General features: G+C 52.9%; 2 protein-coding genes across 2 annotated transcripts; both read right to left on the bottom strand.

Moving 5' to 3' along the window:
* Positions 1-37: 37 nt before the first annotated feature.
* ALDH2 (aldehyde dehydrogenase 2 family member) lies at positions 38-9,009 on the bottom strand. Its single transcript, XM_062614725.1, is given in 14 exon segments — positions 38-527; positions 1,287-1,401; positions 2,105-2,262; positions 2,555-2,719; positions 3,061-3,245; positions 3,912-4,014; positions 4,381-4,494; positions 4,956-5,084; positions 5,918-6,029; positions 6,516-6,595; positions 6,825-6,965; positions 8,054-8,158; positions 8,718-8,924; positions 8,926-9,009. Coding segments are annotated over 14 exon segments (1,731 nt in total). The 3' UTR covers positions 38-494.
* A 2,032-nt stretch (positions 9,010-11,041) lies between these two features.
* On the bottom strand, positions 11,042-23,591 carry ACAD10 (acyl-CoA dehydrogenase family member 10). The gene is given in 17 exon segments (XM_062614698.1): positions 11,042-11,444; positions 11,731-11,770; positions 11,772-11,797; positions 13,602-13,749; positions 13,751-13,928; positions 14,358-14,531; positions 15,229-15,374; positions 16,100-16,250; positions 16,701-16,882; positions 17,462-17,530; positions 17,926-18,067; positions 18,407-18,566; positions 19,335-19,493; positions 21,007-21,198; positions 21,942-22,090; positions 22,614-22,824; positions 23,502-23,591. Coding segments are annotated over 16 exon segments (2,271 nt in total). The 5' UTR covers positions 22,783-22,824; positions 23,502-23,591; the 3' UTR covers positions 11,042-11,258.
* Positions 23,592-23,639: the final 48 nt, after the last annotated feature.

The raw sequence follows: 23,639 nt of genomic DNA, 5'->3' as shown, positions 1-23,639 counted from the left end.
AGCTCCCACCCCACAAACTGCTCCGGTAAAAGCCAGGTTAACGTCACTAAGAGGTGTTTATTGGGAGTAGATAACAATGAGAGCAGCAAGAACAAGCATTTACCTCAGGTTCAGGCTCTGCTGGGTCCCACAGCTCTCAGTTCAGGCCATAGGTGAGTGCACAGGACAAGGGTAGAGCTGTGTAAGCCCATAAAGACTTCCTATACAACCTACTGCAGACAAGCATTGAAATGAGTCCTGGCAAGAACATCATCAGATCCTGATGCACCGAGAGTACCCCCATGTAATGCATTAGGGCTCCAGTGGCTGTATTTGGTACTTTAAAAAGAGAAAGCCAAGTAGCGTGTATAACAAAAGCTCCTTCAGGCACCTTCTAAAGAGACAATCCTTAACGCAGAGTTAAAGGCTTTCCACCTATGCTTTGTGTGTGTTAAGAAGAGCTTTCCTTGCTCTGCGTCCCGTGGAGCAGCACAGACGCTCCCGAACGCTCTCCTTTAGGAGTTCTTCTGTGGAACTTTGATCGTCACCTGGAAAGAGAACACACACAGGTTATTAACCTGGAGGCAGCGTTCAGTTATGTCCATCAGCCTGTGGGGATGGGATTTCCTACCACTGGGAACGCGGGGATCAGCTCAATAGCGCCGTATTAAGCTCTATAAGATCACTGCCCAGACTCCTGCTCTCGGGTGATGAGTGCTCAGTGTTCCTCTGCCTGTTTGTACCTGCAGAAGCTTCTGCCCATCTCTTCCCATTCCCCACAAAGCAAACTCATGGGGAAGTCTACACACTTGCATTCTGTACAGTGAGAAGCAGCTAAACAAGTGGTGCAGGCAGCTGGTAATCTGTTAAATTACATATCTAACAGGTTGTCCTCTAGAAAACCTATTTAGGTTACATAGAAAATATGTGTAATTTCATATTACATAGGAAATATGTATACATTAGAAAACCTATTAGGTTACATACCTAGGTTTTCCTCTAGAACCACAGAATGGTTTGGGTTGGAAGGGACCTTAAAGCTCCTCCAGCTCCAGCCCCTGCCACGGGCAGGGACCCCTTCCACTGGAGCAGCTTGCTCCAAGCCCCTGTGTCCAGCCTGGCCTTGAACACTGCCAGGGATGGAGCTCTCAGTTCCATGAGGCTGTGTCTGTGGTGACTTCCCAAGTGCAGCTCCAATTTTGTTCCAAGCATTAGAAGGACAAACTGCAACTCTCAGACCAGCAGGCACAAAGCCAGTTTGGAGCTATGGCAGAGGGCAGTCATTCCTCGGATACAGGGATACTCACGTTTTTCACTTCTACATAAGCCTCCAGGCCGTATTCTCCCAGTTCTCGCCCATTCCCAGAGGCTTTGTAGCCACCGAAGGGGGCTTGGGCACCAAACACATCATAGCAGTTTACCCTGCAATGGAAACAAGATTTAAGCACCTGCAGTTTCAGACCTGGTTAATGGAAGAGCCTTCTGCAGTGAAAGGGTGTTTGCAGGAGAATTTCCAGGCAGGATTTCCCTGTTTGTCCGTGCTCTCAGACAACGGAGTTAATCCATACCGACACCTTATCCCCATCAACCAGGAAACGACATCAAACCCATTCACCTCCTGCATTATCACAGCACCAAGCGCCCAGGTTGCCACCCACACCTCCCTCAGAGCACAGGTACCAGCGACACCGCCTTGTTCCCTCAGTACCATCACAAACCAAACAGACAGCGAGATACTGGCTCTCCAAACCCCCCTGCTGCAGCAGGAAACTGCTGCTGAAGAACTTACTCTGGCACTGCTGCATGGCCTCCGAACACACAGCAACATCAACTGCAGCCACACAGATGTGCTCAGTGATCTGATCATTGCTGGCCCTCACAGCCCTTGGCCACTCTCATTCCCAGCTGCAGCACTGGATTTCTTCCCCCCCATTCCATACATTAATTCCCAGTGGGAACATGGAAGCCTAACAGACCTAATTTTTACCAACAGCTGAAGGCCTGTCATTACATTCAGTGAAGTACTGGATCCAGAGACAGGCTATCAAAGAACAAGCTTATAGAGAAACGGCAGCACACAAGGAAGCTTGCAGCAGCCAAGGGAGAAGAAAGTGTGGATGCTCACCAGACTGTTCCAGCTCGCAGGCCGTGTGACACATAGTTTGCTTTGTCAAGATCCTTTGTGAAGACAGCTGCTGCTAGGCCATACTTGGAGTCGTTTGCTCTCTCGATCACTTCCTCAATGGTTTTGAATTTCAGAATCTGCATGACCGGCCCAAATATCTGCAAAATCCAGAGAGAGGTTGTGAAACTGTGTGCTTTGAGCATGGAGAGGGCTGTGGTTGATGCTGGAGTTACTGTATGGATGTGGGAGTCATGGGCATCAAATTCAAAGTATCATTCCCTGTATTACAAAGAACCCTGGATGTAATCTGGAGGGAGTTTAATGCGGTCACTTTCTAAGCAGCATCGAGTTCTGTGGTTCACAAATGCCCAGACCCAGGTTTTTGAATCAGAGGGGACAAAATGAGCAAGAAGGGAGAAGCCGACAGACAGAAGGGTGCTGCAGTCTCACCTCCTCTCTGGCTATCGTCATGTTGTCCTGCACGTCGCCAAAGACAGTTGGCTGGATGAAATAGCCTCTGTCTGCAGCGGCGTTGCCACCACACAGCAGTTTGGCTCCTTCCTGCTTCCCAGTATTAATGTACCCAAGGATCTTCTTAAACTGCTTTTCATCTACCTATGAGACACAGGACAGAGAGATCAGCTTCACTTTACCGGCAGCAAAAGACTTGACTACAAACTGCTGTGCATGTGACAGTGCTCCAGCAATTCCTCACTTCAACAGCTTGTAGAGTCAGCTTCAAAGGGAGGTGGTAATTTTTAAATGCCAGCTTCAAGTGGAGGGTTTGGAACCCTCAGAAGGGTTAATGGACTTCTCCCTCCTGCACAAGCAAGGAGATAACAGCCACAAGTCAAAGGAGATTTAATCAAGAGACCCATGGATCCCTTTCATTCCAGTCTGTTGATACACAATGACTATTTCAGGAGATAACAGATTAGGACATTTCCTGCTCTTACCTGAGGCCCCTGTTCAGTTTTAAAGTCAAAGGGGTTTCCAACCACCCTGTTCTTGGCCTTCTCAACGCTCCTCTCCACAAACTCCTGATAAATATCCTCCTGGACATATGTCCGGGATCCGGCACAGCAGCACTGCCCTTGGTTGAAGAAGAGGGCAAAGTGGGCTTGATCCACGGCCCAGTCCACTAAGATTGGAGAGAGGGGAGAACACAAATCAGCAAACAAACCCAAGCAGTGTTGTGAACAATCACCATGCAGACTGATGGAGGACCAGTGACACAAAGCCCTTTCAGCTGAGGGTGTTTCCCATGCTTTGGTAGGGCAGAAGTTACATACAGATTTAATTGGTGTGGGGGTCTATTGAAGCAGCCCACACTAGAGAAAACCAATCTGATCTGAGGCAGAATACAGTTCTCATTTGACATTATGAGGTATTAAGGACAAGCTGGTTTAGATCTAATTTCCTTCCTGCCATATAAAAGCACAGGTGTTGGCTCCTCAAGACCAACAATAAGTCTGCATGCAAGAGATGAGGAAGAGTAGAAAAGAGTGGTGCACACCAAGAGAAAGACACAAAACCAAATGGAAGTAAGACTGAAGGAAGATACTGATCCAGTTCTCATTTGCTGATAACTGAACTTCAGAGCACAGGGGAAGAGGTGGGAGTGAAGAAGTGCTGCTACACAAATACAGCAGCTACAGCAAGAGGCACTTCACTGGGTGACAACATCCAGGTATGGTCAGAGTTGGAGACTCACACCCACAGGAGAGGTTTCCTCTCCCCCCCAGCTCTGCTTGCAGAAAGCCAATGCAAAAGGGACAGCTCAAGCACTACACTGAAAGGTGCTTACTGTCTGCGTCAGACATGATTATGTTCGGACTCTTTCCTCCGAGCTCCAGTGTCACCCTCTTCAGGTTACTCTCTGCTGCAGCCTTCTGGACCAGGTGCCCAACCTGCGTGGTGAGGAGAACAGGTATTAGGAATTAACTCCTACGTCTGCAGCACCGAGCAGGGCGGCTGGTTTCAGGTCTGTCAGCACTTTAACAATAATCCCTTCCTTGTCAGGGCCCTCGGGGAACACCTGAAGCCTGCACAGTTTCACATCTTCTGAAGCAGCTCAAAGGAAGCAAGAGGAAGTACTCTAAAGAAGGCACCTTAGAAGAGTCTTAGGTAGAGTAAAACTAAATGTCACACCCTGAAGTCAGCTCTATTTTCCTTTTAGAAGGCAAAGCACCTCCAGTATTTTATACAGAAAAGGTATTACAGCAATGAGACACTCTCTGTATCCCAAGGGCTTGCAGGTTAAGGTGCTCCCTTACCTCCGTGGAGCCGGTGAAGGCCACTTTATCTATATCCATGTGGGAGGAGATGGCAGCCCCTGCAGTGGGCCCATAGCCAGGGATGATATTCACCACTCCTGGTGGGAATCCAGCCTGCCGGTTCACCACAGGGGAGAGCAACATTAGTCCTCTACAAACCAAGGATTTCCCCTTCCCTCCCCTGCCAGTAACATTTCAATAGGCCTCCCACAAAGAGCAGAGCCTTTTCTACCTCACTTTAGTGTTAACGTTCAGTTTGCAACCACCAGGACAACTCCGCTCCCCACCCCACACCCTAGGCATAGTTTGGAGCAATAGATGTCAACTTCCCAATCACCCTGAAGTTTGTTTTTGTAACCTAAACCTCAGAGTCCTTCCCTAATCAAGATCTATGTCCTCTGCATACACATTTATAAGGACAAGAGGGTTTTTCTGCTAACCCAATGCTACGATACCCAAGACAATCCGGCCTTTCTTCAGACCAAACAGCCCCTCTCTGTTCCTGCCACACATGCTCTGCAGCTCACCAGTTTGGCTGTACCCCAGCAGCAGTGGAAACCCAGCCTTTTGCTCACCTCTTTGATCAGATTGGCCACATAGAGAGCACTCAGAGGGGTTTGCTCTGCCACTTTCATCACCACCACATTCCCAGTGGCCAGGGCAGGCCCAAGTTTCCATGCTTGCATCAACAGCGGGAAGTTCCACTGAAAAACAAGGAGGAATTTACTGCTCTGAGCTTGAGGGTTTCCAATTAATCAGTAAGTAACCAGCAAGCTCCATTCAAACCAGTGCAGTGCCTACGGAAGCAGCCTTTGACCCTTCTCTTGCTGCCCTCCAGTGCCTGCCTCCTTTTCAAGCACTGCCTTCTGCTTGTCCAGGGAAACTCTACTTTGAGGTGTCTCAGCACCACTGCAAACCCCATGTAAATTAATCTTTACTGTCAATGTAGCCATCAAACCCTCTTTTGAGGTATTTGGAAAGCAAGTCTCTTTGCAGTGGCAGCGCATGCAGCCCAGCGAGGCATTCACATTCAGCTCCTGCTCAATGTAAACATGAAAACCAGGCGAATACAGCACCCGGCAATCAGAATGTGGCTGCTCCTAGAAAGAGATAACACTATCCACGGGTCACTGCGTAACGATGACTTGGTTGTTGACCAACCACCTCCCGATGCTGGCTGCTAGTTACCAAAGATCACGTACATCAAGCTGAATTTTGCAGCTATTTCCTCATCACACAGCATTTTAAACACTAGTTTAAACTTAACCGTGGTTCTGAGCCAGGTAACTCCTCTAAAGGGGTTTAAATTCTTTAAATCAGCAGATACAAAGTGAGTCTTACTCAGAGCTTATGAAATCAATAGTTCTACAATGCCAGGACAACCTAAAAGCCCTCCCAGCTGGTGCAACCATAGCTTTACCACTGGAAGGAAACAGTGGTGAGCAACAGATAGTAACTTTAACGCTTTTAAGACAACTCTTCATGATAACACCCAATTCTTGGAATGCTGCAGGAAGTAATGATGCATTTTACTCACCGGGATTATCTGTCCACAAACTCCCACTGGCTCGTGTCTTGTGTAACAGAAGAAGTCTCCATCTAAGGGGATGGTTTTGCCATGGAATTTATCTGACCAGCCTGCAAAGTATCTACCGACAGTAACATTTTGGTCAGTGAATTTAGAATAACAAGTGTCCCATCAGGAGAAGAGAGACTCCCTCCAGCTATTTGCTTTCTCCCTTCTTCACTTTGTAGAACAGTCACCACTACAAGTATTTCCCAAACAGGGGATCTTAAGAATGGACAATAAATAGAAACATTCCTCTCTCCTGCCTTAGCATAACATAAATCCTGCCATCCCTGTGCTGTAACACAGCTCACCTCCACTAGCACCAGTCCTGTATATAGCAAGAGACATACATGCAATGAAAATCCTTTGGGAAATCATAGGAATTACAGCTTCATTCTTAGCAAAAAATAAAGGACAATGGGTGTCTTATCTCCTGCTGTGGACCACATGGGACCAGCAGGCCAGTGCAGCCCTGCCATTGGAGGCATCTGGCCTCTGCACATGCAGAGGTTTGGCTATCACAGGCCAGCTAAGCATGACGAGTCACTGCAGCCTCCACACTTACCTGAGACATTTGACTACCATGTCCAGATCCACCAGGTAGGAGATGGAGTACGGCTTGCCATTATCCAGAGTTTCCAGCGCCTACCAACCACAGTGAGATTAGCAGAAGGTGGGGACAGTCACACAAAGAGATTTCGATTCAGCTCTCAGTTTGCACTTCGGATCTGCTCTGTGTTGGATTTTTTTTGCCTTCAGCTTCCCAAAACTACTTCCCATCTCTCCCCATCGCACCCAGTGGCACAAACCACCCGTCCCTGCCCCTCTCCCTCCCCGCTCGCAGCAGAGGGCTCAGCCGGAGCTCAGCACGCACCGCCAGGTATGCCCGGTCCCTCTCGATCAGGTCAGCGAGACAGTTCAGCAGCTTCCCCCGGTGAGAAGCATCCATCCTCCTCCAGGGCGAGCCCAGCTGGAAGGCTGCCTTGGCTGCCTGAACGGCCTTGTCCACATCTGCCTGCAGAGGAGGGAAGGCACGAGGGTGAGGAAGGAGCAGCCAGCCCCCACTCACTCTTTCAAAACACAGCTGAAAGCTCTCCTTGGTCTCCAGAAGAAAACAGCCCCTGGCACACACGGCTGCTCACATCAGCCTTGCTGGGGCAAGAACTTGCAGCCTTGACTTGCCTCACTGCAAGACACCTACATCCCCTGGGCTGCTCACCCCATGAGCATCAACCTGGGCACTCATTGTTATTTCAGCTACGCACAGTGCAAATCCCACCAGGTTATCTCCACCACGTCATCTGCTGGGTTAATATTTGCATCCCAGAACAAGGAAAAGTTCCCAAAGTGTGCTTCTCACGCTCACTCGGGTTTTGATTGCACCAGCACAGTCTAAAGGGGTTTTGTCCTTGATAAGACACCCCTAATCCATCATTTTGTCCTGTCAGGGCATTAAGTGGTTCCTCGTTGGTTCCCTGTCCTGGCTTGCTGCAATGGTCTTGCCAGGACAAGCCAGTCTACCGTGGACAAGCAAATAACAGAGTTTCCCTTCCCCACCCCTCCTGTGGGGAACACTAACAAGCTTCCAGGCTATAGAAAGAATCCAGAATTGCTGGGAAACACCAGCTCAGCTCTGCCACAGCCCCCACGGAGGGCCTTCCGTAAGGAATGATTACATGACTCTATTCACCACCACCTCTTGTTCTGTTTTCCTTGGGATGGGGACGGTCTCAGCTCTCCAATGGAATCCTGCCCCTTTATCTCCTCTGCTTCTGTGGCTCCGGCTCACGCTGCCAGCATAGCACCCACAGGACCACAGTGCCTGCCTTCATCCCTCCCTCTCCCTCAAGCTCCAATCATGGTTGTCCTCACACCTCCCAACTCATCTATTCCTTTTGGCCCTTCCCAGCCCCAGCCTGGCACTGGTGAGAGGCAAAGCCAGAGGGTTTTGTTGAAAGCAACAGTTGAGGAAGAGCACAAGAACCTCTTGACACTGGTACAGCTCAGACACTGCTGCAAACACAGCACTGCATCGGTGTCTTCCCCTGTCGTCCCCATGTACCTGCAAACACTGAAGCCAACCCAATCCCAAGAGAACGTTACCTTATCCCCTTCTGCAACCTGGCAGATGACTTCTCCTGTTGCCGGGTTGATCGTCGGGAAGGTTTTCTTACTGACTGCATCGTGCCACTCGTTGTTGATGAAAATCTGCACGGAAACAAGCAAAGCCTCAGCACCAGAGCCGGGGGAAGCCAGGGAGAGCATCTGACAGCACCTTAGCTGCTTCGTTAAAAGGGACCCAGCTTGTGCAGGCTCCCGATCCGCACCAGTACGAAGGAGATCCTTTAGCAACAACAGACACACCCTCAAGTTCACAACAAGAATTCACCCCTCAGCAACCAGCACCTCACCGGGAAGCTCCGGTCTCAGGAGGTCCCTGCAAGCCCGCGGTGCCCGGCTGGAGCTGCGCAGGGGCAAATCCAGGTCCATAGGGACAGGGTCAGCAGCGTGGTGCTCACCGAGACCTTCCCGAGCACTCGGCCAGGAGCCAACAACAGCCCGGGCATGGCGGCTGGGAGCGAAGGAGCGGCGGGGCCGGTGCCCCCTCGTGTAGCTCTGCCCTTAGCGAACCCGCGCACCGCGCTATGAACGGGGCTGTCCGCACCGCGCTATGAACGGGGCTGTCCGCACCGCGCTATGAACGGGACTGTCCGCACCGCGCAGCCCCTCGGGCCTTGGCCCCAGCTGGCCCCCGGCGCGGCCCTACCTTGTTGCAGGCGATGTCGGGCTGCGGGTTGGGCGCCGGGATGGGGGAAGCGGCGGCGGCGGCCGAGAAGGGCGCCCGGAGCGCGGCCGGGCCGCGGCAGAGCCGGGAGACGAGCACCGCTGCCCGCAACATGCTGCGCTGCGCTGCCCCGTGCGCTGCCGGCCGGGCCCGCTCCTCCGGGACCGCCCTGCTCCATAGGGTCCGCCCCCGTTCCATAGGGACCGCCCGGCCCGGCATCGGGAGGGCTCCTCCGGGCTTCATCCGGCGCGGCCGGGCTGGGTTCTGTCCCCATCAGCGCGACTCGGCGGCCTTTGCGTGGCTCTGTTCGGATGGAATGGGCTCGGTTCGGCCCGTTCACACCAGCTGGGCGCAGCTCAGCTCACTGCCGTTCGGGTCGGGTCAGCCCGGCTCAGTTCACATCAACACGGCTTGGTTTGGTGCTCCGGGGATGTCCAGCACAGGCTGCCCCTGTCCCTGCTTAGCTCTGTGGGGAAGGTGTTGCAATGGACTGCTCAGGGACCCCTTGTTACCTGGACATGCCCTTAGTGTGCACATGGGAATCTAATAAAGAAACCTCTGTGTACAGGGGAAGTGGAACAAAACCAGCAGAGAGCAGAGCCCCCGACAACAGGAACATCACTGGGTGCATACAAATGAGAGGCTTTGTAAAACTGCTCCCAACAACAGCTAAAGGCCTTTTCTGCACAAGAAGCCTTGTGCAGCTTCAGTGTGTCCAAGTGCAGATGCACATGAAGGAAAGAGAGACGTTCTCAAGTTATCATCACTGTCACTGAGGAAGGCAGACACCAAAACCATGAAGTTTTTAACCTCCAAAATAACCCTGTGTCTGACAGCACCTCTGGCTCCCTTGGTGAGGGGTTGGTGAAGGGTAACTGGGGGTGGATAGCTCTGATTTATTAAAGAGGCCAGAAAAAAGATGGAATATGTCAATTCAGAAGTAGCTTAATGCACTGCCCGGGAAGGAACTGATAGCACAGTGACAGTGCCTGGGTATTTCACTCAGGAGGGGAATACCAGCCCTGGTTTGCAGGGAGGAGCCACAAAGCCCAGAGAAGCAGAGGGAGTGCCCAAGGTTATCCAGCAGGGCTCGGATTAGGCTATGTGTTTCCTCCATCAGCAAAAAGAAATCCTCTTGTGTTAGAGCTCTCATCCACCCGTATCCCTGCAGGGTGACTGGTTCTGCTTTGTCACCCCACAGACTGGGGCCTGGGCAGCTCTTCAGGAGGTAGCCCTCCGGTGAAATACCTGTTCTAACATGATCTCTCTCCTCTTACAGGCCTGCACGTGCTAAACCACTTTCAGGTGCCAGAAAGACCTGTTTTACCCACTGGAGATGTGCCTGTGTGCACTGTCTGTGCCAGAGGGACCGGGTCAGGCTGCGTATCCACAGGGCACATCTCAGCACTGAGCTCCAGCAGAGTCTTGCCCAGGGCTGAGCTCCATACGCCATCCTTCGTGTCTTCTGCTGATACCCGGATTCAATGGTGACACTGAGCATTAGCTCACCTGTGTTAATGCTTTTGCTCCTCTTGAGCAGGACCCTTCCCTTCCCTGGGGCTCAGCAGACAAACGCAGCAGCACTAAAACGTGTAGTGGAGGAAACACCTTCACAGCAGATCCAATGCTCAGCCCTGCGGTAGCTGGCTGGGGTTGAGCCTGCCTGAGATGAGAGGGTGGGAGGTGCCAAGGTCAGGTGCCTGCTTGGAAATCGTCCCCTCTGTGGACAGGGCAGATCCAGGCTCGGATCCAGGCTCTCCTCCTTCTGCAGCAGCGCCAAGTGCCTGAAATTCTACCGAGGCAGAATTCCAGCCTGGAGCCTGGGAGAAACTGGAGCTCAGGTTACAAGGACTCCCTAGAGCCCGTGGTCCTGGTGCTGGGCAGCCAGCACGGCTCCTCTGCAGCACCCCTTGTGCCCCGGGAGCAGGGATGTGCTGGGGATGCTGGGCAGATGGATGTGGCTGTGTGAAAGTGAGCTGTGAGGTTGTGCCCACGCTGGGGAAACTGGAGAAGGATTCCAAGGAGTGTGCCCATCACTTTAATATTGAATTAATATTGAGCCCATCACTTTAATATTGAATTAATATTGAGCCCATCACTTTAATATTGAGTTAATAGCAGGCTTTACATAAAGAGCCCAGGAAGTGGCACAATTGTTCCCACAGTTCTCCCCTTGCTGTTGGCCTCTGTGGAGCACTGAAAGCCCCCACTGATGCAGTCTGCATCTCATGGACTCCAGAGAAACCCAGAGAGATCCTCTGCAGTCATCGGCCCAAGGAGTCGCCGCAGCTCCTCCCAGCTCCTTGAGGACCTGATTCAGTTCCCGATATCCCCAAGGACTCTTGCAGTGTCTGCAGGTCGCTGGAGCTGTGCTGAAGGAGAGTCACCCTACTCCATCCTCTTTATCCCCACCACCAAGTCTTGCACCCCTAGCCTGGTCATTCCTGACCTGCAAGCCTCAGGATCCAAGGATGGATTTTGCTGCCTACTTCCTGAGCCTGGCAATGAAGATACAGACATGGGCTAACAGCAAACACCACTGCAATTCAGCAGCTCCCAGGCTGGTTCAGTCTCAGGTCCGAGGTGGTGGCTCAGCCGTGGTGTGCAGGGTGCTGTGAACCATACAGGACCTTCAGCCAACGTGGAGCTCAGGCCTGAGCAAAGCACTGGGCTGGGGGCTGCACTGCTGAGACGTTCTGCTCCAGAGACCTGTGTGAGAGCAGGATCAAAGCTCATGTGGGGCATGTGAGGGGCTGCAGGACCAGGGGAGGTGGCAGCAGAATGTCCCAGCCCCTTTCAGATGCCCTGGGGAATGTGGTGCTGGGGAAATGGCCTCACCAGGGATCCCACAACAGACAGGACAAGTCATCCCTCACGCTCATGGGCCCCACTCGTTCCTGGTGTGGAGGAGGCCCAGAAGGGACAGGGAGGTGTCCCTGTGCTGCTTTATTTGGGCCAGAGAAGGGACAAATGTTAGGTGCATGTGCCTGCTCACCTGGCTATCCCAATCCATGGCCTGCAGGGTCATTGTCAGTCACTGCATGGCTCCTGCCACTTTGTGCCTGGTGGAAGAGGATGAGACTTCACACATCACATCTTCCTGCATCCCTCTGCCCTGGTGCTGGCCTCCAGTAACCAGCCCTGGCTCCCTCCCAGGCTCCATGCTGTGCCCAGTGCTTTGGCCAGACAAATTTATGCTTGCTCTGAAAGAGAAACTGAGCTTTTCTGCTCCTATGGAGAGGGTCTCCTGGAAAACTGTGGTGAAGGGCGACCTCCAGGACCAAGAGGCAAAGACCAAAGTCTGCTGGCTGCTTGTGTGGGCTGGGGCAGGACTAGCTGAGATGCTGCCCTGTTCAGGGGAGTGAATGTGCTGGGGTGAACCTCTGCCCTGCGGTGCCAGCTGGCACAAGGAGAGCTCACCCTTCCCCTTGGCCCTTGCCCAGCTCGCAGTCCCAGCCTCTTTGGCTGTTCAGCACTGAACTGTGTTATCTTTCTGCTGCGGGCAGCAAGACTCCTCCCCTGGCTTTCACAACAGGGGCAATGCCAAGGGAAAGAGCAATGGGACAGCTGGGGAGGTGGCAGGGCTGGTGGGGGCTCTGTGGCCCCCAGACAAGGCCAAGGCATGGAGCAGGGAGCGTGGCAGTCCTGCTGCTTGGAGACTTGGTGATTCCCTCCCAGCTCTGAAGATGAGTGTTTCTGAGGAGGATGAGGAGATCTGCTCTGCTCAGCACTTCCAAACTCCCCAGAGCTGCTCCTTCCCCCTCCCTGTCCACCACCTCAGTGGATCAGCTCCTAAGCACCCTCAAGTGCTGGGATTTGCTGGTTTCTACCAGAGCACAAGGAAATGCTTCCAAAGGGCTGAAACAACAGGTGGGATTCTTTCCTGGCAGCTAAAAGGTGGTTGAGTAATCCCCTAAAATGTGGTAGAGATTGTGGTCACTAGAGCACACCGAGTATAATCTGTATATTCCAGGATGGGGAGGCTTGCTCTCATGACACACTCTGTGAGCAATTACTCATGACACAGTTCCCAGCAAATCTATTTGCAACACCAGCCAACAGAGGCATGAGCTCCTGAGCCACAGCCACCAGCACTGGAAGCACAGAGAAACCAGAGCCTGGGCAGGGCACGCAGGGGTCCTGATACCCGTGTATTGACCTGCCTTGCACTGGCAGAGGGAGAGAGATGTTGCTACTCCCCTCTCTGCCACTGCCCCCTCACCATGGGCAAATTCCTTTTCTAGCGGGTGTCTGCTTCCTCCCCACCACACCAGGAGTGCCTCATGCCCTTCCATTCAAGGGTTCAGGGCTGCAGCAGCAGCTGCTCTGCACAGGAGAGCCCAGCCAGGACAGTGGCTGGGCCAAAGTCTAAGTGGTGCCCCAGAGCCTGCACTGCTTGATCACCCTCAGCTTATCGCCTGATGGGGTCATAAGTCCTGGGCAAGGGACTGTTTGCTGATGGGGGTGTCTTCAGGGACAGCCCCTGACATGGGGAGAGAGCACAAAGGAGGGAATGAAGCTGTGGAGGTGCAAGTATGTCCCTGCTCTATCTGAGGGACCTCCAAAGAAGCACTGGGATGGACTCTTATCCTCACTGACGGCAGGACCTTGGTGGAGCAGCACTAGCGATTACGGCTGGGCTGGTTCTATCTGCTCACCCTGGAAGGGAGTGCCAGCGCCTGAATTGCTGCTTCACAGAACATGAACTCTGTTCCTGCAGCATAGCAGCAACAGGAACCCATTCCCCTCTGTCTAAGTCACTGGCCTCTATGAATGCCACATGTCTGATGTGACTCAGAGGCATGCCACAATCCCCTGCCCTTGTGCAGGTGATGCAAAGCAACTTTAGGAAGCAGGATGTCTCACCGTCAGTTCTAGAAGAGGACGTGGAGTCCATCTGGGCTGGGAAATCAGCAAACCCCACTGGATGCCCATGATCTTGTCCAGCTTGTAGTAAAGACTCTGGGCCAAACCCAAGACACGGGTGGTGGGAGTGACCAGGGGGGCTTTGGGGGCATGAGCAGGTACCATAGCTCCTGCTGAGGAGCAGCCCTCGCCTGGCCCAGGTGCTGTAACGTCGTGTGCTGGGGAGGCTGTCAAACACACGGAATCCTTCTTTGATGGCAAAATCCCAAGCCAGGTCAGCCACAAACTCTACATCCTGCGGGCTGCTTCCACATGGGGCTGGCTTCCCTGGGGAGGAGAGAAGAATAGGACACTTTTCTTTGCAAGAGCCCTTGTTCTGTAGTCACATCCCAAGCAGCACCAAGTGCCCTGGTCCGGCCCAGCCCAACAGGACCGGGGGAAACTCCTTGCTAAGGAATATGAAAGTAACACCTTGGTTTTCTCTGCTAAAGACCCCCAGGCCAGGCCTGCTGTGTGCAGATAAAACAGCACTGAGAGCTCACAGCACCCCCCTGCCTCTGGGTCTCTGCGGTGCTCAGTTTGAAGGTCTGGGAGCTCCACCTGTGGGACACAGCCTTGAGCTCTGAACTCTGCTCAGTCCCCTCATGAAAGGGAGCACCCGGCAAGCTCTGTGTGAGGAGCAAACAGGCACCCAGGTCAGAGCAGCCCTGCCTGTGCGTGCGTGCCCGTGCAGCGCCGGCGGGGTGGGCTCCTCACCTGCCCCAGGCTGCTTGCAGAGTCCCTGCAGCGCTGCAGCCAGCCGGAAAAGGGCAAAGGCCAGGTAGAAATTCCAGTTCTCCGGTCGCTGGGCTCCCACGTGGCCCCAGTACATCTGGGAATACTCCTCTGCCGTGGGCACTCCCTCGTGCCCCACATCACACCTCCTCAAGCCTGGAAGGTGCGAAGAGGCAACAGTGAGTCAGCAGTGAGGAGCTCCGAGGTTTCTAGGGATGATGTGAGGCTGGTGGCAGGGGCATAGAGCTGTGGAGACTCCCCCATCCAACACCTGCCCTGGTTGCAGACACACAATGGGTTTAGCACCAGCCCACGGAGGTGAAGTGCAGATGGGGCAGTTTTCTGACTGACAGATGTTCCTCCTAATGCTGGAATCGTTTTCCTCTGGGGTTAACCTTATACTGTTAACAAGTGTGTAACTGGGGACAAACTCCTCCTGGGCTGCCCTGGGTCACAGCTCCCCAGCTTCACAGCTGAAGTGAGAGGGAAAGTAACCCAAACTGAGCTTTGAATGCAGTTTTGCAAGCTGTGGAGCAAGGCCCTGACATCACCACCAACAAAGGTCCCTGCTCAGGGGCTGGGTGATGGCACCAACCAGGACAAATGGGTGACAGACATGAAACAAACTGGGGATGGGGTGACCCATCTGCACATGCAGAGAGATGTTTCCACCCTGCAGGGTTCTTTAGGGAAGGGAGAAATGGGAGAGCAGGGAATATGGTATAAGACCCACAGCTCCTCCCAGCTGCAATGAGCCCAGCCATCAGCTGAGATCTCTGGGCAAGAGTTAATCTGGTTTTGGACTCTAGTTCCTGTCTCTGTGTGTCAGATGTGGCTTCGCCCCTCTCTGTACCTCTCAGTGCACTAAAGTGAGGTGGCAGGAAGTAGGCCATACAGCTATTCGCCAAATCAGAGATGGGATCTCCTAGAGCTGCAAGCTTCCAGCCAAGGACAGCAAGGACTTCTGGCCTGTCTGGATGAAAGACCAGGTTGTCCATCCTGTATCAGAGGGAAAAAGAGATCAGAAAGGTCTCAAGACGGGGAAGAAGGTCCCAGTGCTCAGCAGCAGTAGGTGCTTCCAGTGCTCTTCACAAGCTGCTGAGTCCTTCAGGAGGCTGCACCAGTGAAACATTGATTTCTGCAGGCACAGGTCAGGGAGGATGGAGATTACTCCATAGTGAACTCCCTGATTAATGATGAACTGAGCCGTGCTGTGAACAATGAAACCAAGCTCTTCAGAGCCTCAGAGCGTTAGCAGATGTTACAGGACAGGACAGCCAAAAAGTGAGGCAGGCAAATCACTGTCCAAGGGGATTTCCTGGTCGTTTCCAAGGCACACAACGACTCCAGGCCCTGCACTGGAATGTCCCTGATGAAGTGTAGTAAAGCCTACTGAGGGCAGCAGCCTACTGAGGAGGAAACAGAGAGGGCACCATCCTGCCAGGGTGCAGAAGAGTTGATCCCCCAGTGTTAGAGCAGTGTTTACAGCGGTTGGGCAAAGAAACTCTGCAAGACCCATGAGGCAACAAGATTGCAGTGGCCCTCTAGATCTCATCACCTGTGGGATGCTGAGCTTGACCCAGAGCCCACCTTTTGGACTGCTCTGAAGCTGCTGTGCCAGCCCAGCTCAGCACCTCTCTGGTGTTTATATATTGCTTTACACTCTGTGTCCCTCTCTGGTGCCTGGGATGTGCTCCAGGGCAGTGCTGGCAGCCAAGCAGTACCTGAAATCCCCGTGCACAACTGTTGTCTGCTGAGAGGCAGGCAAGTGCAGAGGCAGCCACTCGATGAGTCTCTCCATGGCTGGGATAACACGAGTTTCCATAGCTCGGTACTGCTTCGTCCAGGTCTCGACTTGCTGCTGAATGTAATTACCTGTAACAGAGGAATGAAGGCTCTGAGGGAAAGGGACTGGCACAAAGAGGCTTCAAAAGAGACGCACAGAAGATGCATGAAGAAAACATAAAATGGCCAAACAGATCCAGCACCCTGCCACAAGCTCCAAGAGTCCAAACTGATGTAGCTCTGCAGAGAGACTGGAGGAGCTGGGGAAGCTTGGTCAAAGGCAGCAGCAAGCAAGTTACTCCTGCACCCACACCCAGCCCTTGCTCATAGCAGGAAGCTCTGGGGACTGCTGACAGGCAACACAGACCTGCAGGATCTACAGCAGCTCTCCACACCCTCACACCGCTCCTGAGCATCCAGGCTCCCTGCTGCCTGTCTGCACTCTCCCAGCTGCCCCCAAGCTCAGCTCAAGCCCCGTACCCAAGCTCATCCCTTGAAATGCTGATCTACAGTGACAGAGGACACACAGGCTTCTCTCACCGTGCTCCCTGAGCTCCTCCAGCTTGGCTGCTTTGAGGTCTACGCTGTGGATCTTGGACAGGACTTGGCTCATAGCAGCATAAAGAGCTCTCCGTTGGCCCGGCTGCAGCGCGGCAAAGGAGACGTCGCTGTAGATATGGCCAGCACAGTGCTCCATCAGGTAGAAAGGTGTGCCAAGGGTGCTGGGGAGCAAGGGGAAGCAGCAGGGCTGAGGTCAATCCTGCTACCTGCCAGGCCTCAGTCTCACCTGGGTTTAGGCTGCTGTGGGCTGCAGAGCTGGGCTCTCAGACCGCACACAGATGATGGGCACACATTTAACTGCAGTGCAGAGGCTTTGCTGCTGCAGGCAGCAGGGATGTGAGCGTGGCTGTGCTGACTGCAGGCTGCACGGGCTGTCCTGCCTGCAGGCTTGCTGCTGTCACAGCTGGGGATCTTGGGGCAAGTCTGAGGGCTGGCAGTCAGAAACATCACCTCCTTATTGGAACCCTGAGTGTATGGAGTCAGTGGGAAGCCCTAACCACTGCTTTAGAGCTGCCTTTCAAAGACAGCACTTGCTCAACTGCTAAATAGGACACACCTGAACCAAGCCAAACAAAAGTGTTACTGTCCTTTGAACTTCCAGAGGCTCCTCTGGCCTTAGACTGGACACACATTAATGAGCCCAGTGCACTCGGTGAGGTCTGGCTCCTTCTTCTCTCCTCATCTTTGCAGGAATCTGGCTGAGGTTTTCAAGCAGAGTGGAAGGTGAGGGACAAGATTACCTTCTGTCCTCACAGAGGGCAAGCACGGAGGGAACAGGAACACCAGCTTCAGCAAGAGCCTTCAGTAACCTGCCAGGGCGAGCCAGAGAGCTGTGTCAGCACAGAAAGGCATTAGGGAATCGGTACTAGAGCAGCAGTGTTGCCAGGCAGACACACGGTATTAGAGTCCTGTCCTCAGTTTTAAATACACTAAAGCAACATGGCTGGAGGTAGGCAAAAGAAGCACACCAAAACCTTCATGTGGCCCTGAGACCTTATCCAACACACTCTGGAAGACCAAAGGGAGAGCCCAGCTGCTCCCACACAAGTGACCCTCTGCTGAGATCACAGGCTGGGATACAGAGCGGTGTGTCTGATGTGGAACAGGCTGGAATGGAGCACTGTCCCTAGGATGGGGTTGTTTGGGATCCACAGGAGTGGATTCATTCCTGCTCAGCTGGAAGGAGGAGCAGACTCCTTCTCACCTGTATTCCCTTCTGACGGCAGAGCCTGAGGGATGTGGGCTGTCAGGGGGCTCCTTCTTCAGCACTAGCAAGTGATCTCCAAACCTGACAGAATAGGTCTGGGAGGAGTGTCCATGGCCAAACTGCCGTAACACCAACGGGCCTGCAGGGAGAGAGCAGGGCGTCAGCAGAGCCAGGAGCTTCTATAGGGTTTACATCTCTTCCTTGCAATCAGGACCCTGCACCTGTGTCCCAAACCCCTGGGGAGCATGGCAATAGCTCATAGATGGCTCACAGGCCAGGAACACTCCTGGCATCCATTTGTTGTGCTGAACCCCTCCCAGATGAGGAAGTCCTAAAGTGTCATTTCCCATTTCTGGGATACACTGAGTGTCCATACTGTTTGCTTGGAGGTTCGGAGCCTTCTGTTGTATGATGGAAAGAGCCAGTGGCTCCAGAACAGGTGAGCTTTGAGGCTGAAGAGCAGGAAGCACTGTGATACCTGTGGTGTGGTCACTGAGGACATCCTCAAGGTACTTCTGCAGATTGTCTTTTGGGATATCCATGCTTGGTCTGACTGCACGGGTATATGGAACAAACCCTTGCAAAGGGAAACCCAGACACATTTCCAGCTCTTTGAATGCCACTTCTGGATCATCCACCTGAAAGCAGGAGGGAGAGAGTATAACATGGGGTGATAGCAGCAGATAAAATTGGCTGGGAAAGAAAGAGCTCTCCACACTTGCAATGTGATTGTCCGTGAGTTCCATAGCACTGATCCACTGAGACACACGGGGATTCACAGGTCATTCCCTGCCAACATGGAGCACCATTGCTAATACTCACTGAGCCTCCCACCATGGTCTCTGCTCTGGTGGCATACCTGTTATGGTGGCACAGGCACTGTGAGCTTGGGCTGGGCTAAGAGCTGGAATTCCCTGTGTGCAGTCCAGGGGAGCAGAGTCCACTCTTCCCATCAGTTCCGTGCTTCCCCCAGGGGTCCCCTCACTGCAGTAAACCCCTCCTGCTCACTGTCTCCAAAGGTGGAGGTTAACCAGTCAGTCCCCAACTAACAGATCCGTGATGCCTCAGAGCTTCTAGACATCCATTAAACATGTCTCATTTTCTCCCATCTCAACCATACATTGGGGCTGTTTCTCTAATAGGGAACTGAGATCTGTAAGGAAGTGACTTCTCCAGGGTTACACTGGCTGCAGGGTTCAGAGCTGTGAATGAAACAGTGCAGCCCGCCAGGAATCCTCCCTCTTAACCCCACCACATCCTGCAGGAATAAGGACAGGCTGAAACAAAAGGCCTTGGCAACACGAGTCTGCCACTGCCACTTGAAAATCCTGAGCCATTCGAGCCAAACACAGCTTCTGGACTTAAAAACCATCACCAAAGCCCACTGTCGTTGCTTTGCTTTGTACCTGCACCGTTTTGATGCCAAGCTGAGCTGCTGCTTTTAGGTTCTGGCTGTTGTTGTCGAGGAAGATGGATTCCTGGGGCTGAGTGCCCAAGCGCTCCAAGCACAGCTTGTAGATCTGAGGGTCTGCCTTGCCCATCCCTTCCCGGTAGGATTCAACCATCTACAGCAACAACAAACGGATTATGCATGAGCCTGCTGTGACCACATTCATCTGCAGGGCTGGAAATGGAGGATGGGAAGGTGGGAGACTGCCAGTCTAATTAGCATGTGAAATAAAGGACATGGAGGGCTGGATAGGACATGATTCAAGTGACTGCATGGGTGCCACGGCTGTGGCTCTTCCAGGCCAAACCAGCTGAACAGGATGAGCCAGTCCTCAGATGGAAGATATCCAGAGAGGACTGGATATCCCAGACCATGCTGAACCAATTGCTCAATGCTGTCCAAGAAAGCCTTGGGTTGCACCTCCTTCCAAATGATCTGGGAAAGTGATGTCCTGACCACTACACCTATTGACCACACAGCAGCAGAGATGTTGACCACAATCACCTGCTCACATTGGGGCCAAAGTATTGAGTCAGTCTCGGAACACTCATGCTGCCCTCCCAACCATAACCAATTCAAGCAGTATTTCACCCTGGCACTGACAGACACTCCAGGAACAGAAATTAATCTATTACATAGATATAAAAGCTATGCTAATGGAAATCCACATTCAATTAATTTTTTCCCCTACTAATTACAGTGCAGTGCTGTTGCCTGCTGTTACAGAAGAGCCAAGCTGTATGAGTGATGACACCAGATAGGTGATGGTTAGTGAAGGGCTTTGAAACAGTCTGGGATGAAAAGAAGCACCACAGAGCATCCCAACAGAGCATCACTCCGCTATGACAACTTCACAGGCACCAGTGTCACCGCATAGAAAGCTGAGTGTGTAATGATGTAACGGTGACAAGGTGACCCTTCTTTGCAGATTTTATTGTCTTAAGGCTATAAACCAAACTTAAGTCATGAATAAACTCCTGGAATTTGAAGGTTTGAGCTGGGGCACATAAAAGAAGCCAATTTTCTGTCACGCAGAGCTGAGTCCCCATAGCTGCCTGTCAAAGCGAAGCCCCTTGAACCAGCTGGAGGCTCACAGCTGATCTGCTTCATCTCTGCAGCAGGAAGTGTGCTGGCAGAGGGGCCTCTGCCTGCTCAGCAGCTCAGGCAGGTTGGCGTATTGGAGCTGTGGGATTCCCAGTTCTTTGGGATGAAACAGGCTTTAAAAGGACTAAACATAAAGCAGGCAGAGACATTGGGGAATGACATTTATTGCTTGTATAGTGTTCCAACTCCTAAGCTCTTTATTAACCTATTATCTATATAAACATGTATCTATATCTATATCTATAACCTCTATCTCCCTATGCCTGTCACACGGATACTTGTGGTTGTGTGGGCATTGTGCAGTGAATTCTCACATGCATAAGTACCTGCCCCTCACTCAGACCCTCTCCAAGGCCCAGCCACTGCAATGAATTCTGCCAGGAACCACCATCACAGGCAGTTACATTTACAGCTGCTAACACGTGCTGCTGGCTGCCCGTCATTTGGTACCTGCCTGTAAAGAATTCCAGTTGCTGCTTCCTAGAAACCTACAGGAACGCATTTTAGGATCCATCCAGGCTTACCACATCAAAGTGCTTTTGTAGGGGCAGGAAGCTCTTCCCATTCAGCAGGCAGAAGTTGTCCATCAGAAGAGCTGTCTTAAGACCTTCTGCACGGATACACTGTACTGCTTCTGCCATTATGGGGAGCTGTTTTATCATCTCCTTTCTGATTAAGGCCGAGAGCAAAGAGTCCACTGGAACACGGATGTTTGCCTAAGAAAGCAAACCCCAAGAATGGTAATTACCCAGAGACTGGTTTTAAGCAGGGAGGAAAAGCAGAGTGCTTGGGTAGGTAGATTGCCCGATCATCTTATCTTGGGGTCCTGCTTCCTTTGGCAGCAGAAGGCAGGCACTGAAGCTCCCAGCTAAATTGCTGAGACCAAATAAAGCAGTGTTCTCACATTACTCATACTGCAGGAGCAGCAGCAGAGATCAAGGGCTGATTCGGGGAGAGAGAAACACACCAGGGCTGTGTCTGCCATGGAATCAAGGTGGGTTAGAGAGAAATCCTGCAGGCAGGAAAGGAACTGGCATTTTAGACTGGGCTGGTTTGGAACAGCTCTGTTCAAAAGAGGGTTCCTAAAGCTGTGTTGGAGGGGCTTCTGCTGATCCTAAGGACCATGGTCTGTGTATGAAGTAACAGCAAAAGCCTTTCAGCTGGTTTCTGGCCCCGACTTCTCACCTCCACTGATTCTAGAGGTGTTGTGAAATGAAACCATTACGAAACATGCAGGAAGAGGCTGGTGGAAGCAGAGGCAAATTCAGCTGAACACGCAGCCTGGGTACCAGAATGATGACAGCAGGGAAAAGTCTGCCCTGAGCAGACAGCGATGCTTCCTGGATGCTACATCCAGACCCTTCCAAAGGACTGCTTTAAAAAGCTGCTCTTCCCTCCCTTCTGGATCCCACTCCCCTGCAGTCAGGAAGCACAAAGAGAGGAGGGGGTTTTGGCTTACAATCCCAAAGCACTGCCGGCCCAGTTCCTGCAGAAACTCCACAGCTGTCAGCTCTCCTCTCGTGTACTTCAGGGAGAGGCTGTTCTCTCCTCCAGAGAACATAGCTTGCTGGATGGTGCCAGCTGGGAGACAGTCCCGGGCCTCCCAGTCTACATAGGAAGAAAGCCAGGAAAGAGCAGGTTTGGCATCATCAGAACTGGGAAATCAGCTTGGAATCCCTTTGGGGTCTGATCCACCAACCAGCACCCATGAGAACTGACGTGGACCAGTGCAGTTTACCCAGACACAGACAGGAGGTTTGGACATTCCCCCAGCTGAAGCACCTCACCTCTGTTTTCGGTGCGGTACCTTGGGGTGAAAACATGGAGCTGTTAAAGCGTGCTGAGGGGCTGTAACGTTGGGTGGTATCAGACAGCATCACTACAGGACAGGTTCAGCACCAAATGGGTTCAGGCGCTGACCTGGAGCTGTCAGCACTGTCACCGGTGGCTGTTTTGGTACTTCTGGTGACACCAGAGGTAGCATCATCATCATGGTGTACCACCACCATCATCATCATCGTCATGGCAAGCTCTTGAGCACCTCACCAGAACCAGCAGCAACCCACGGGGTCACCGGGAATCTACTTTCCCTCCACGCCTGCAAGCGACAGGAGCAAATGGGAATACAGACCCGCGGCTGTCTTGGAAGGGGATGGGAGGAGCGCGCCGGCAGCGTGGAAGATCACGGCTCTGTAACGGCACCAAGCAGACCGGCTCCGATGGACTGATCCCTGCAGGTGCTGCCGCATCCCAGCACGCAGCAGGCACGGGGCGGCGCGGGCGACGCTCCATGGGTACATCCTGGGAACCACGCTGAGGGTGGCAGGAAAACTACAGCTGGCCTGTATGGACCGAGGAGATGGGATATAGGACACAGAGCATTGAATTACAGGGGTAAGTGTTTATTCACTTGTGTGGCGTTACACAGGGTCCTTGTGCCCTTCAAAGGCACAGCATGGTTTGACTAATGGCTGGCACACATCACCAACACACTACTGATTACAAATCACAGCAAACCTTTGCAAAGCGACTCTATCCTTGCTGCTTCTCTATTGATGCAGCAGCCCATGAAGCCAGTGTTGCTCAAGTTAATTATCTACGATGCCAGGCAATGCTGGGAGGGTTTCAAAGACGTATTACAGAGGCTATAGGATGCTGCTGTTTTGATTATCCAGGGCATCCTTCACCCTTCACGGACACCTCTGTGCCATGAAGCAAAGTCCTTATTTCCATGGCTGGGCTTTTCGTTTCTTTTCCTTCACCATGAACCATAGCACAGCCCTGAGCTGCAACATACCAACGTGCTGGGTGCGGGGGGGAGGGGGGGAAGGAAGGAAGAGGGGGTTTAAGGTTTTAATTAATTATGGGGGTGTTCTGTAGCCAACGCGGATGCGGCCTGAGCCCTCCATCCCGGCTGCATCGCCATGGTAACGGGGTCCATGGCCCCTTGCCAGGCAGGGGCCGGCTTCCCCTGGCCAGCCACCCACAGCCCCCCCCCCCCGCTCTCGCGAGAGCTCACCTCCAAGTCTCGCGAGAAGCAGCGGGGCACCGCTCATAGCCCCCCCCCCGCGCCCTCCTCCTCCTCCTCCTCTCCCTGCTCCTTCCGCCGCTGTCGCCGTCGTACGTCTGACGTCACCGCGCCGGGGTCAGAGGGGAG

This window comes from Pezoporus occidentalis, unplaced genomic scaffold, assembly GCF_034315485.1.
Source record: "Pezoporus occidentalis ecotype Australia unplaced genomic scaffold, CSIRO_AGI_Poc_V1 ctg102, whole genome shotgun sequence".
NCBI classification, from domain to species: domain Eukaryota; kingdom Metazoa; phylum Chordata; class Aves; order Psittaciformes; family Psittacidae; genus Pezoporus; species Pezoporus occidentalis.
Note: the sequence above shows the minus strand (reverse complement) of the source record. Positions and strands in the feature narration are given on the sequence as shown.